This window comes from Nymphalis io, chromosome 9, assembly GCF_905147045.1.
Source record: "Nymphalis io chromosome 9, ilAglIoxx1.1, whole genome shotgun sequence".
Taxonomy (NCBI): domain Eukaryota; kingdom Metazoa; phylum Arthropoda; class Insecta; order Lepidoptera; family Nymphalidae; genus Nymphalis; species Nymphalis io.
In genome coordinates, this window is record NC_065896.1 from 4,466,701 (window position 1) to 4,482,067 (window position 15,367).

General features: G+C 34.7%; 1 protein-coding gene across 2 annotated transcripts in view; it reads right to left on the bottom strand.

Annotated features, from left to right (window-relative positions):
• Positions 1-15,367, bottom strand: part of LOC126770758 (testis-expressed protein 2) — a 28,961-nt gene that overhangs the window by 4,550 nt on the left and 9,044 nt on the right. The window contains exons 7-20 of one of the 2 annotated variants that reach the window (XM_050490301.1): positions 13,560-13,713; positions 8,445-8,657; positions 8,127-8,197; positions 7,164-7,357; positions 6,772-6,893; positions 6,183-6,342; positions 5,519-5,635; positions 4,554-4,658; positions 3,282-3,440; positions 2,546-2,735; positions 2,314-2,414; positions 1,546-1,667; positions 1,050-1,134; positions 241-380 (exon numbers count right to left, since the gene is read on the bottom strand). In XM_050490301.1, the coding sequence (XP_050346258.1) occupies positions 241-380; positions 1,050-1,134; positions 1,546-1,667; positions 2,314-2,414; positions 2,546-2,735; positions 3,282-3,440; positions 4,554-4,658; positions 5,519-5,635; positions 6,183-6,342; positions 6,772-6,893; positions 7,164-7,357; positions 8,127-8,197; positions 8,445-8,657; positions 13,560-13,713 (1,933 nt within the window). The remainder of the gene's footprint in view (positions 1-240; positions 381-1,049; positions 1,135-1,545; positions 1,668-2,313; positions 2,415-2,545; positions 2,736-3,281; positions 3,441-4,553; positions 4,659-5,518; positions 5,636-6,182; positions 6,343-6,771; positions 6,894-7,163; positions 7,358-8,126; positions 8,198-8,444; positions 8,658-13,559; positions 13,714-15,367) is intronic. The other variant, XM_050490302.1, reaches the window with a different exon arrangement.

A 15,367-nucleotide genomic window follows, 5' to 3' on the forward strand; every position in this document is an offset into this window, starting at 1 on the left:
AATGATGACTGTCTATTTTTTGGCTCTATATAATATGAACTTAATACCTATATAATAATATCATAAAATAATATTATAAGAGATGGACGTATTACAAATGCCTATCTAACTTTTGAGGTACCAAGAGAAATAACCAAGAAAGGTAGTAAAATCGTGTATAAATGCAAGCTAATTTAAACTTTAAGATTATAAAAAAAAACAGTCATAAGTGTTGTGATAAAATTATCACTTATGTCTCACCCGATCCACAGCCTGTCGTGAGGGGGTGGGGGGAGGTTGATAGCTAGCCTTCCTTCTAGCCCGTTCACTTCCAATTGTAGTTTAATGTCCGTATTAGACAAACCTTCCATTGCACGTTTCACGTACTTATAGTCCGTTACCTGCGATAAATTAAAAATATTAGATATTTCACTGGTGGTAGGGCTTTGTGCAAGCTCGTCTGGGTAGGTACCACCCACTCATCAGATATTCTACCGCAAAACAGCAGCACTTGGTATTGTTGTTCCGGTTTGAAGGGTGAGTGAGCCAGTGTTATTACAGGCACAAGGGACATATCATTTTAGTTCCCAAGGTTGGTGGCGCATTGGCGATGTAAGCGATGGTTAACATTTCTTACAATACCAATGTCTATGGGCGTTGGTGACCACTTACCATCAGGTGACCATTTTTCGTTCGTCCGCCTACCTAAACTATAAAAAAATATATATACAAGGGTCGCGGCCCATCTTTTAATAGACTCGTATACAAAATGAATGCATATTTTAGTTCGTATTATATATCATTTATCGCATATCATTCATTTGTTGGAATTAAAACTTTGCAGAGCAGTTATTGATACTTGCATGAACATTTTAAAATAGTACCAGAAACAAGCAATAGGTGGCGTGCGAGTCGTTTAGGTTGTTTCCAAAAAAAGTGTCACAAAAATTCCGACATTATACGGGCAGTAGCTTTTCAAGCTATAAGATTATCTCGTTTATAAAATATTATGTGTGTAAATAGTTAAGTTTCAAAAACTTGGTACTTAGATAAAATACGAATTTTCGTACCTGTTGAAAGTACTTATTCGTTGCTATCTTGTCGACCATTCGAAGGAATTTCTTCTTTGAAGATCCACCTTCGTTTGTTGATGTTCTGTAAACAAATATAGTTTTAGTTGAAGTCCAATAAAAAACATTTTAAACAAAATCTTTAATTAATAATATTATCTTTTTATACGATTGTGTAAGAGACCTGTGCAAAAAGAGATCGACTAAGAACATGGCGAGGGAAAGAGATATGCATATATATTGAGAGTAAGTGAGAGGGAGAAAGACAGGAGAGGGACGGAGAAATGAAAAAGAAAACCACATTGCACCTGTTGCAAATAAATGCGATAAACGAGAAAAAACCGTACACGAAAAATGTAAGAAAATAAAGTAAATGTATGAAAAAGTAAATAAGTAAATGTATGAAACTTAAGTAATCGTAAACGAAAAATGATAAAGCACACATATGATGCACAAATTAAATATTTAAAAAGAAATAGTAGCGTAAAGTTCTCACGTGGACTCCGAGAGCACGATGTTCTCTGCGCTGTCGACGGGCTGCACGGGCGGGCTGTCGTCGTCGCTGCTGGACTCCGCAGAGTCTTCTACGTCGGAATCGTAAATCGCTGGCTTTTTCCTCTGTTTACAGTAACATTACAGTAACAGTGACAGCCTGTTAATGTCCCACTGCTGGGCTAAGGCCTCCTATCCCTTTTGAGGAGAAGGATTGGAGCTTATTCCACCACGCTGCTATAATGCGGGTTGGTGGAATACACATGTGGCAGAATTTCAATGAAATTAGACACATGCAGGTTTCCTCACGATGTTTTCTTTCACCGTCAAGCACGAAATGAATTATAAACACAAATTAAGCACATGAAAATTCAGTGGTGCTTGCCCGGGTTTGAAATCACGATCATCGGTTAAGATTCACGCGTTCTAACCACTAGGCCATCTCGGCTTTTTTCCTCTGTTTAAAGAACGTATAATAATTGAAAAAGTTTTATAATGCTGAGTGCATTACTACTATTTATTCATGTGACATTGAATTTATATATGACATAAACAATTTACGTGTTGAAAACAGTAAAATCAACTTTAATTTTGATATCATATAAAATTATTTTTTATTGAGCACTTAATTTTTGGAACACATAATACGTGATGTCCTCCATTATTTATATATAAAAAAAATAGATTTTTTCATTTTCTCAATTGTTTTGTGAATACAAAAATAAAAGTCAAGGCTGAGTAATAGACAAGAAAAGAAAATTGAAATCTTTACCTTTAGTTCCGGAGAAACGCAGCCCGTTTGTGAGTCGAAATTGACTTCATTTTCTATAATGTTATCAGTCGAACCGAGTAACTGATCCTCTAACGTAACATCTGAAAATTAAATATAATTAAAAATAATATAAATAACGATTTAAATTCGTCTGGGAAGCGATATCGGATTTTGCGTTAGAAATAAATTCAGCGGGGTAGGTGCGACGGCCAAATATCAAGAGGGCACTAACTCTTCTCCTTGAGCTTCATGAGGTTGATCTGCGTGAGGATGGTGATGGTGGCGCCGCCGTCGTAGCGCAGGTGCGCGTGCAGCCACACGCCGCGCGCGTCGCACGTCGGCGCGCCCACGCCGCACAGCAGCGGACACGCGCCCGCCAGCCGCAGCTCCGTCACCACCAGCGGCGACATGAACGACGGCAGCTGAGGGCGAAACACTCGCGGGTAGGTTGGCGCACCCCGTCTTTATTTTTGGAAGGCAGACTAGCAAACTAGTAGCCAGATGAGAACTACGGGATCTTATATATGTCGCAGAATCAAAGATAGGACGCCATAATTTGAGTACAACGCCGTCTTTAGGCGTAAGTAATACGCTTGAGTAAGGTCGATACAGGAATTCAGAGTGCCCACTTGACAGTTAATGAACAATGAGTTGTTAATGGTTTGACATCGGACACTTGAACGCTCTCGTGCAGGGGACTTGGGAAAGGGACTCCGGGGCGAACGGTCGTCTTCTTGTATCGAACTTGCTGCGTTTCCGACCACTTTAATCGGAGCGGTTAATTGTTATTTTGTGATTATCGATTGTAAGCGAACAAATAAACAATAGTGCTACGAGACTGAACTTTTACTTTGCGCCTCCAACATGTCTGATTACGGCTTCGACAACGAATTGCCCCACGTGATCCATACCACCCCGTTATATATATGTAAGAAAGGCTATAGCTTGAGCGCGCGGCGTGGTCTGACCTTGAGCGTGTTGAGTTTCCGCTGTATGCGGTTCTGCAGGCGCGCGGCGGTGTGCGGGTCGCGCGTCACGTCGTACATGAGGCGCGCCAGCAGCGTGTTCATCCACGTCAGCTCGGCCGGCAGCGAGCGGCACTCGCACTCCGGGGACGAGCTCTGAGTCTGCGCGACGGAAAAATGCAACGACTATTATATTAAAATACTTATTATCGAACCGGAATCACCGGACACCACATATTAAATATGTTAAATATTTTTAATCTGTAATGTTTTTCATATTAAAGACGGGTTCATCAAAACATGAGTTTAAGGAAGATCCATATTTATATATTAGAAACAGCCTATTATTTATCAAATCTTGGAACGACATTATTAAATAGATAGTAAACGTGAAAGATATTATAAAACAATTACTAATTTATAACTATTGTTATAATACAAGGATACAATTTATAAAACATATAACGATATCAGTCGTACATAGTTTTAAAATTTACATATTCTCAAACTAAAAATGTACTATTAAGCAATTACTCTATCGATTTGTAAAAAAAAAAACATTAAAAATGAATGCATTTTAAGATACCGTTAGTTGTTAGATGTTTTTAAGTTACGTGGACAATGGTTTACTAATTACTAGTATTAATACTTCATAGTCCGCACTGATAAACGTTCTATAGCAACTGTATTGGTTACATAAAATTGTTTTTTTTTTTATTTCGTTGGACTTAAGGGCCTTTATAACTTCGTCGGTTCGGAGGCTAAGGCATTATTTTCTATTTTGGTGTTCCTACTGACTTTAACAGCAAGGCAAAAGATAGTTGAGAAAAGGTCACTTGAGAGCTGAGACGAATGTCCTAAGAGTATCGGAATGGTGTAAGCGCATTGCGGAGCGCATGCGGTCATCGCGTCAATCGAGGAGACGTCACAAACCGAGCACCGTGCCTCCTCCGTCTACGACCAGGTTTTTTTTCTTCTCTAAAATGGTTTTCCTTTCGAATATCAAATTATTAATGATAACAAAGATGCACTCATTTTGGAATCTACCAGTCCGATTTGAAAATAAACTTTTTGGTTTAGATAGCCTATTTATTGAGACATCACGCTACGAGTCACGGGGACAGAGCAGTATCGCTAAACGCGAGTGAAACCGCACGAAGCAACTAGTTATCCAAACAATTAAATTCGCTCGCTATACAACGTTTATTAGTAAGGCTGATAGTAATTAGTATGTAATCTACTTTAATACATAAGATAAAACACGAAATATCGAACATCGCCTTTCTTCTTCTTCTTGTGCTTGGAGCGCTCATGAGGAGTCGGCTCTAACTGGCACATAACACCTATATCAGCTTTTTGTTTCGACGGAGCTTCATGTGTCTGTTATTATATTTCATTATTTAAAAAGTGTATTTTTTTAATAACCCAAAGTATTACTATATCCAATTGTATAAACTGGACTTAGACAACGTGTTACAAAGCCTATATATAAATGCCAACGTGCTGTGAAAAGGAGGAATTATAAAAACGTATTTATATGAGGATGTTTAGTCTCTTAACCATTACACGAATTTATTAAGAAATCTGTGACGTTTAAACACAAGCCTTAATATACATGCAACAAATGAAAAAAGTATTGATTTTTATTGTCACTTGTCAAAAATCTAAAAAAAAATGGACGCTAAATTTCATACCAGTCAGTTGTGGATTTAGTTACAAGTTTTGTCCCGTATATACTAACAGACGACGTTATATAAAAGCTTATAATAAAAAGTTAACTTTCGTGTATATAATTTTGAAAGCCGTAATGAAATAATTCAACAACAGAATTTTAATGCAGATATCGAGATAGGTTTAATAATTACAATAACAGTACAGTAACAGTAACAGCCTGTTAATGTCCCACTGCTGGGCTAAGGCCTCCTCTCCCTTTTGAGGAGAAGGTTTGGAGATTATTCCACCACGCTGCTTCAATGCGGATTGGTAGAATACACATGTGCCGAATTTCAATGAAATTAGATACATGCAGGTTTGTTTACCTCACGATGTTTTCCTTCACCGTCAAGCACGAGATGAATTATAAATACAAATTAAGCACATGAATATTCAGTAGTGCTTGCCCGGGTTTGAACCCACGATCATCGGTTAAGATTCAGGCGTTCTAACCACTAGGCCATCTCGGCTATAATTACAATAAAGTTTTTATAAATTGATTACATATATATAAAAAAAAAACTTACCTGTATAATTTTCTGCAAATACGGCCAGAAGGTTTTCTCGTAGGACTCAAAGATAGAGGGCGCGGGGTGCGACGGAGATATCGTGACGCCCTCCGTTACGGTATCATTTGTTTTACTCTAAAAACAACGACGTTATCATTCACAAGAATTTATTTATTTTTAACAAAATTCGTAAATAATTATGGTGATTTGATTTGACTTTAATTGAAAAAAGATGATTGTTTTGTTAACTATAATAGCCATATTAACTTAAATAGAGGCCGTTATTTGAAATCACAAACAGGCATTTCAATTTAATTTCTTTGTATAGATAAATTTTATTAGCATTGTTGAAATATCGATTTCGATATTCGAGCTTTGTTACAGTTGGTAGAGCTTTGTGCAAGCTCGTCTAGGTAGGTACCACCCACTCATCAGATATTCTACCGCACAACAGCAGTACTTGTTATTGTTGTGTTCCGGTTTGAAGGTTGAGTGAGCCAGTGTAACTACAGGCACAAGGGACATAAAATCTTAGTTCCCAAGGTTGGTGGCGCATTGGCTATGTAAGCGATGGTTGACATTTCTTACAATGTCAATGTCTAAGGGCGTTTGGTGACCACTTACAATCAGGTGGCCCATATGCTCGTCCGCCTTCCTATTCTATAAAAAAAAAACTAGATACCTTAGCGAACGCGACGGTGTCCTTCTCCGATAGCTTATACACGGCGAGTTCTATACCGTCTTTCGTCTCTTGTGCGTTGTCGCTAGTTGACTTTTCCTCGGAGCCGGAATTGTCTACGGACGCGTTTGCTTCTGATATCGCTATCATGAAGCGACGGTACCTGGTTAATACATAACATTAAAGTAATTCGTATTCTTTCTATGCAATTCAACTAGAATATCAGTTCACAAACAGCGATGATATCGGACATATTATATCATATATATAACATATACGAAAAAAAAAACAAAATTAAAAAAAAAAAATTTTTAAAACTATAAAAATTACTCTGTTTATATTATTTATTATATTTATTATATTTACTTTTCGGCATACACCATAAAAAAATTAAGATACTACAATCAAAGTTTTCGAAACACTTCGAAATCCAGAACGGTCATTGGTCAAAGACAAACATCAACGCTATGGACGACCAATCAGCGTTCCGTATACAGTCAGGTTAATTAACTGACTTTGCGTTTAATTTTGGAAATTGGATTTTCGGTTAGTGTTTAAAATATAGAACTTCAGAAGTGTGTTCGAGTTTTACCATTCGTGTTTATCCCGCCCCGTGCGTGCGAACAGATGCAGGTGCGAATGTTTGTCCTTGGACTGCTTCACGTGCACGCTCCACTCCCCCTCCGACGCGCCCTCCACGCCTGTCTCGATTTCCTGCAACAAAGGAGCAATTTGTTAATGTAGTAATGTTTTAGTTTATTGCTATGGGAACCGTCAACCGTCAACCTCTATTGTTTAATTTTTGTATCATTTGAAAGTGGGGTGTTTGTAAACATATAGAAACGCCCCACTGACTAGGCGATGTGTTTAGGACGACATATGCAATAAGTTGGGGATATGGTTAGAGAGAACGGAAGAAAATCTATGTGAATTTTGATAAATATATAAGTAACATATATATGTGTACACGATATAGATACTCACGGTTTCTTCTAAAAATTCCTTAATGCGAGACAGCTCACTTTCATCTAAATATTCGTCGTCATCTTTGGTGCTGGTGATAGATTTTGTGGTAAATTCAATTTCCGTCTCAACATTGTCTTCCGGTTGAGTATTTTTATCGACGTGACCTTGGTTTTCATGTTCAGTGCCCGTCGACGTGCTGTCTATTTTCTTATCTAGTAAGAAAAATAGGCAGATATCATGTAATGTTCAATGAACCAATGTTTATATCAAACGAATTGAGAGTATCCGGTGCGGTTGTAGCGAAATTACCATTTTTTGGTGAAAAAGTGCAAATCACTTGATGGTAAGTGGAAACAATCTTTCATAGAAATTGGCGCCGTAAGAACCTTAACTAAAACCTTGGAAACTAAGATTGTATGCCCCTTGCCCCTGTAATTACACTAGCTCACTCATAATTCAAGCGGAACAATAATAAGCTGTTTGGCGGTAGACTTGATTACGGGGTGGTACCTACTTAGACGGCACAAAGCCCTATCACCAAGTAAAAGACAGTAGACAATCGAATGTTAGACCGAGAAGATATACATAATAAAAACTATATTAACTTATTATTATGCTTGGCTATTATAAAATGTACAGTGTTTATTTCTCGACAAAAGGAATAAATTATTTTAATTTTGCAAAATAACATTTCAATGAAACTGGTTTTGAGTCACATTTATGTGATATTGCTAGATTACAATACTTGTTCTGGATAAACAGTCGTAGAAATATTTAAAAAAAAAAATATTTAAGACCAAGGTCATTCTTGTTAGTCCATTTTATATTTCATTTTAACGTCAAATGAGCAGTAGATAGATCAATATAAGAAAAAAAACAATGTATTACCTACATTCATAAGAAATAAAAACTTTTATTACAATTTTCTATATAGCCAATGATAAAGATGTTACAATATAAAATAAATAATAAAAAACTAACCTCTATGCATTTTTCTAACTAATCTGTGTCGCAGACCTTCTTTACCGGTTTCTCCGTCATTGTGTGAAATGCTAAAAAAAAAATAAGAAAATTATTAAATATTTATTATTGTAATTGTATATTACAATAATAAGTCCTTTATTCTCTATTACCTAAAACCTTGGCTGGCAAAAATTTCATCCGTCGCACGCAATACGCTTTAACTTCCACGCACGAGATAATTTATACAAGTTTCATTAAAACTCAACAGTGTACTCAGGGACAGCTGACGAAGACACTTAACGCATTAAAAACAAATGATCAAAGTATAAACAATACCTTTTTTCTTTCCTTCTCCATATAAATTTCCTTTTCTTCTCCGGACTAGTGTTAGTCTCTGTGCTCTCCGTCTCGAGCGGCAACTCCTTGCTCTTTTTCGGTTCTAACGATTCCGACAGCTTCTTCTCCGCAGGTGTATTTTCTTTCTCCAGCACTTGAATCTTCTCTTTCTCGTTCAAAATTATGCAAATCGGGTACTTTTTGCTCCATTGCCTTTGTGTAAAATATTAAACGTATTTTATTGGCACAAAAGGTTTAAATCATAAAATTTTACACTAGACAGTTAAGTTGTCTAAATATAGTTTGCCTATTATACAGCTCTCCTTTATTTTGAGGAGGTTTGTTTCATCTTCGCCTATTATGAGTAGATTAAAACCTTTTAAGCTACATACGATATGGGTAATTTCGTATGAGTTTTTTTATATTTCATTGATAAAATATAACTTAAATATTTTGTACTGTGAAATTATTAGCCACTAAATTATTTTTAAAAATTAAAAAGTAACCTGTGTTCTATTCAATGATATTATACAGAAACAAATTTTATATCATGCGTCGAACTCGTCGAGGGTTAACGCATAACTATCCAAGCAAATTTGTATTAGACCAATACTTTATTAGATGAGTGTGATATATTTTAAAGTTTTCGAATTTACATGGTATAATAAGCATTGGATTTGGCATCTGTTATTAACAATAACAGAAGTATATTATGAACAGAAACGACCGAATCAATGGTTTTTATCCGACGATGTGAAAAATGTTCTCTTACATACAATACAAATAATATATAATTTTACTACGAGAAGTTCATTCGATAGTTTATATGACTATGTCAATATTCAGGTCTCAGGATATTTCAAATTTAAACGATCTGTTTAGTGGTTTAGTAGTTATAAGGTAAAAAACAGACTGACAAGAGTTACTTCCGCACTAATATTAGTTTAGCTTTATTATATATAGCTAAACGCCAATCCGTCGTTTCAATAAAATATAATCGAACACGTTTGGTAACTTCTTTGTCTGATATAAAAGCTCTTCAAATGTAATTTTGATCTATGAGTTTAATCAATGTTAATTCTCATACCTGATAGCGATTGTAATCAATTCACTTTAAGAACGAATCTTAATACTTCGTCATTTTGTCTTTTATTTGAAAGAAGTTGTCGAATTGATCTCAATTCATATAACAAATTGGTTGTTAATGAATAATCGCTGATAATGTTTACGAGAGCTCTTGCAGTCACTCAAGTGCTTCAACCTCATTTCACGGGCGCTAGTTACGGAATAATGAACAAAGGTCAATGACCATTTCTTGTCGAGCGTTATTTTACGGTGCGACAATAGTATTTTTGGTTGACGGGAACCGATAAGGCTGTTACTTTTAAAATCGGTGCAGAACTTCCTTAAATACGAAAAACGTTCTACCTATAAATTATATTTACGATAGATCACAATTTTTTTTTTATTTGAATGTATTAATTAATTAAGAAGAGTATTTTAAATATAGGTAATTAAAATGCAAATTAATTTAGATTTTTCTTCCAATATACATATATATAATTTTCGATCGTAAAAACGATCATTGTGGTTCATTTATAATTCCGGCCAATGATGACCTTTTATTATAAACATTGAACATATTTAAAAAAGTAACAGCCGAATCCTGTAAGTAGAAATATTAAAATATATAGAATAATTAGCGATTATTAGTTTATACAGATTCTGTAAGAACAGTCTGATATAGAACCGGTTATTTAATGAGCTCACTTCAAAGTCAAGACATTTTGCGTTAGAATATTTTTTCTTATCAATTTTTAACGAAAAATGTGTAAATGAATAATACGTGGATCACGAACTACGTCATACTGGTACTTAGGTATTAGTTACACTAGCTGTCTTATACGGTTAAAGATTATAAGGACCAGGGATTCGAACTCCGAAAGTAATATCCCCTATCGGTACAATACATGTTATCGAGTGTTTGTTATGTGAATCTCAGTAGCAGCCGGAAGTACAGAAGTTGGCGTTGCGAGAGTTGAGGATATAGTATCGTTAGTATTATTATAAATGCAAACGTGAGATTTTTATATTCTAACACAACCGATCGTTATGAAATTTTGCATATGTCAGGGATACAGAAAAGTACATAAGAAACCTAAAACCTTTAGGTGTTCAAAGCCGCAGGTGGAAATTTATAACAATATATATGGGAATAGAGAGCGTATCTATATTTAAACTTACACTACATTAATTATCTCCTGCGTTTTGGCTAATTTCTATCGAGAACGTAAGGAACTTGTCTGAATTTCGTCAGGAGAATCGATACAAATAAATAAAATTAAAGTGTACCTCTGTTATTCCAAAGTTGTTATATGCTAGGCTATTTGTGAGATACGAAAAGGAAAACAATTAGTCTAGTCTTTCTGCTTGTTCGGGAGAAATCTTCAAAACGATTAAAAACTAAAAACATCGGTGGAGTTTATCAAAAGTTTTAACATCTTAAAGTTCACGTACCTATCTTGGTTGCTCACAATTTCCGATTTCTCTCTATGCTTATACAAACGATGATGATAATGAAAATTTAAGTGCCTGGCTGTGATTTCAATCTGCCTGTTTTTAAGGTAATATGTTTATAAGTTAACCGCTGCTACCTAATAATTTTTTTATAGAATAGGATGGCGGACGAGCATATGGGTCACCTGATGGTAAGTGGTCACCAATCGTAATTACAATGGCTCACTCACCCTTCAAACCGGAACACAACGATACCAAGTACTGCTGTTTTTCGGTAGAATATCTGATGAGTGGGTGGTACCTACCCAGACGAGCTTGCACAAAGCTCTACCACCAGTATCTAAATATATTGAAATAGGCATTATATACGTTAAAATGGCAGATATTGAAATATTTTCGTGACTTGTACGCCGACGAAGCCGCGGGTTCGGCTAGACATAAATATAATAGTGTGGTTAAGCTGAAATGTATACATTCAGACGTATTCTCGTTTCGTCATTCACTCGAACATTCAGGTCAAGATAACATAATTACCTTCAACGTTCATTATAGGATATTGAAATGGTCATATCGTACACAATATAACAAAAGCATAATATAAATCATATAAAAATATTACAATAAATATAAAAAATAGCGTATTGATGATGCATGGTAGCAATCTTGCTACCATGTATCTGCATGATATATATTTTAATACAGCAGTGATGTTCTGTAAGAACTCAATTTATAACAGTAACAGCCTGTTAATGTCCCACTGTTGGGCTAAGGCCTCCTCTCCCTTTCCAGGAGAAGTTTTGGAGCTTATTCTACCACGCTGCTCCAATGCGGGTTGATAGAATACACATGTGGCAGAATTTCAATGAAATTAGGCACATGCAGGTTTCTTCACGGTGTTTTCCTTCACGGTCAAGCACGAGATTAATTATAAAAACAAATTAAGCACATGAAAATTCAGTGGTACTTGCCCGGGATTGAACCCGCCATTTATTACCCATCCGTGAAATGTTGACAACCGACTTATTGTGATATACTGTTTGATTCGTGTTTTTGAAATGTGATCAATATTATGGTTAAAGTCGCATATCACGTTGGGGCATTACACTAATTTGTCTGATGTGAGTTTCAAGTTTGTTATTACAGAATACTGTTTCTGCCTCACACGATGTGCGAATAAGACTAATAAATTTAAATTAAATGATAATCATATAGACGTAATTAGTGTCCTTGTACTTCGGCTTAGAATCCTAGCGGAATTTATCGCCGTTGAATCACTAATTCGATTGTTCCGGCGAAAAATGCATCAAGCGTATCACGAGAGAAGACGATAAAACTGAGTGATAAATCTTTATATTTCATTTTGCTTTTTAAAGTTTGCCACAAATATATCCACACAAAACGAGGAGTATTGTTAATTATAAACGATCTGAAGATAGGTTATCTTGTTACAGATAAATGCCAGGTGCCTAGGTGAATATTTAGTTTATAACTATTAACATTAAATGACCTTTTTAATTTCTATAACTAACTAGCAGGCCCGTGGCGGTGGCAGGTGTTAGCTACCCTATATCCTTTTCTGCACCCCTAACGACATGTATGCAAAATTTAATTGTCAGTTGAGTAGTTAAGACATAAAATCGTAACAAACAAAATCACTTAAATAAGAATGCATAAAACTTTTTTGTTTTTATTTCGTTAAGTTAAAGTTTGTGTAAATTGTTATAATTTACTAAAATAATTAAATGATTAATAACTTTTCCTATTTAGTGACGTAGTCTTCTCGAAACATAACGGAAGTAAATGACGTAAGTGAAACCGAATGGTTGATATAATCATTAACGTTTTTGGTGCATTATAATTACTACAATTAGACATTTAATGTATATGACATTGGTAATAAGTGTTTCGGGTCTGTTTTACATGGCATGTTATAATAGCAGTCAAATAACATAATATTTGGCTAAAAAAAAGCAAAAGGTCATATGTAAAAGTAAGTAAGTAATTAAGTAGAAGAGCATAAAAATGTTTTGTTTCCTTGCGTAATTAACACAATGTTAATATTTAATTCCTCTACTTTTGTCATTGTGACAATGACTGACGTAACTGTAAGCATTTAATTAATTTATATATGAAATTACAATTTAAAATTGGAACGTAATTTTTATACACGAAAGACCTGACAGTCGCAATATTAAGTTTAGTAATGGAACAAAGCTCCTATTTTAAGATTTCTATCGACAACTTTAGTTTTAAATGAATATATAATAATGCGAAATGTCTCTGTCATTTTGTTACCTCATCACGACTAAAACAGTAGTGGTAATATAGGGCCAGGATTATATAAAATAAAAGATTTACGAAAAAAAAAAGACACCTAAGCATAATTATAGAACTGAATGTTTTACAACAACAATTTTTCTGTTGTCGACAAAAGTTTGTGATACATTGAATAAGAAACTATAATTTTCATACTAACTACAAAAATATTCATAATATAAAATTACTATTTTGAAATTTATAAGAATTACGTATGTAGGTGGAGTATTTTTATTTGTGACTATTACTTTTAAGTAGTATATATATAAAGTAATAACTTACCGTCTCTTAACAAGTCCCTTGGGGAGCAAAATGACCTTCGCCCCGGTTAGGTTGTACAGTCGGTGTTGGTAGAATGTGACCTTCTCGATCTTCTCGTCCCATAGCGCCCGTTTTGCGATTTTCGTTTTTGTGTATGATATGCGCAGATTGCATCCTAAGGATAACTTTCTTTTTAAACTGTCATTATTAAGCATTTTGTCTACCAAGATCTTTTAGCAATCAATAGATAGGTATATTTTAATAAAAAATATTTCAAACAATCAAAAAATACTAGATTTGAATAGACAAACACTGTAAATTGATATTTTTTTATTATAATTATTAGGCAAACAGGCAAGTGACCCGCCTAACTGTAACACTAATGCTGTGTAGTGTAGTTACTATAAACATTAGTTCTGTACGAATTATTAATCACTCATTGTGCCTGTATTTACACTGACTCACTCACCATTTTAAACCGGAACACAAAAATACAAAGTATGTTACTTGACGGTAGAATATAAGGTGGTATCTACCTAGATGAGCTTACACAAAGCCCTCCCATCAAGTAACAAGATTAAATAAATGTCATAAGTCTAATATAAAGCTACCACCGGTTTGAAATGTAGATTCTACTAAGAAGACCCTATAAGTAGCTCAGTAGTTTTTTTTTTTAATCAAAATATATATATTATAATCATATACAATTATATTTATGTATCCCGTATGGAAATCAACGAATGCTAACTATAAGAAAAAGGTCGTTAAAATTTCCATGGAAATACAAAAAAAGTTTGACCAATTACATAGTATTATATATGTATATGAACCGGGATGTATAATTATATATGTATAACGCAAGATTTTTTTCTTATACTGCATTTATATGCAAGCAAAGTTATAATTGATATATAGTTGAAGTTACGAAGATAACTATGTATTAACCGAAGATATTATATGTCAATTGCCCTTGCTTGCTCGATCAGCCTTCACGCGGAACGTAATACAAAACAATTTTGCATGATCTTATTGACGAGCAAGACATATAAGGCGTTTTCGATATACATATATAAGCAGAATAAGTCAATCTTTCCGAACGTCATACGTCATGCTGTCAGATTGGTTTTAAAAAGTAATACACTTTTGGCGGGAGGCAGCTCGAAATACGGTCAGGCCTATCACTAATATCATTTTTGCAATAATAATTTATAAACCAGATTTTAATAAAAGTAAAAGTCAATAGTTCTTATATTTTTCCAATAAATGTCCTTATACTTCTTATAATTATAATATATTCATTTTGTTTTGTTAATACATATAACATTTCGATGAGTTTTAATGTCGTTTCAATTGTTTGGTATAGGTATAGTGTAAAATAAACAATTGCTTACAATGTCAATATGCCACCAACCTTGGGATCTAAGATGTCATGTCATGTCATCGAAGTGTGATCGAATAACTAATGATTCCATGGTACCCAAAAAGCCTACCTACCACTGGTAAAAATGTATGTATGGGGACAACGTACTTTCAAGGTTTACTGTATGTATATTTAAAATTATAATTGAGCCGGCGTGGTTGGTAGATACTTGCCTTTCACGCCGAAGGTTGTGGGTTCGATTCCCACCCAGGACAGACATTTGTGTACATGAACATGTATGTTTGTCCTGAATCTGGGTGTAATTATCGATATAAATATGTATTTACAAAAGAAAAGTAGTATATGTAGTATATCAGTTGTCTAGTTTCCAAAGCACAAGCTTTGTACAAGCTTAATTTGGGATCAGATGGCCGTGTGTGAAAAATGTCCCAGGATATTATTATTATTA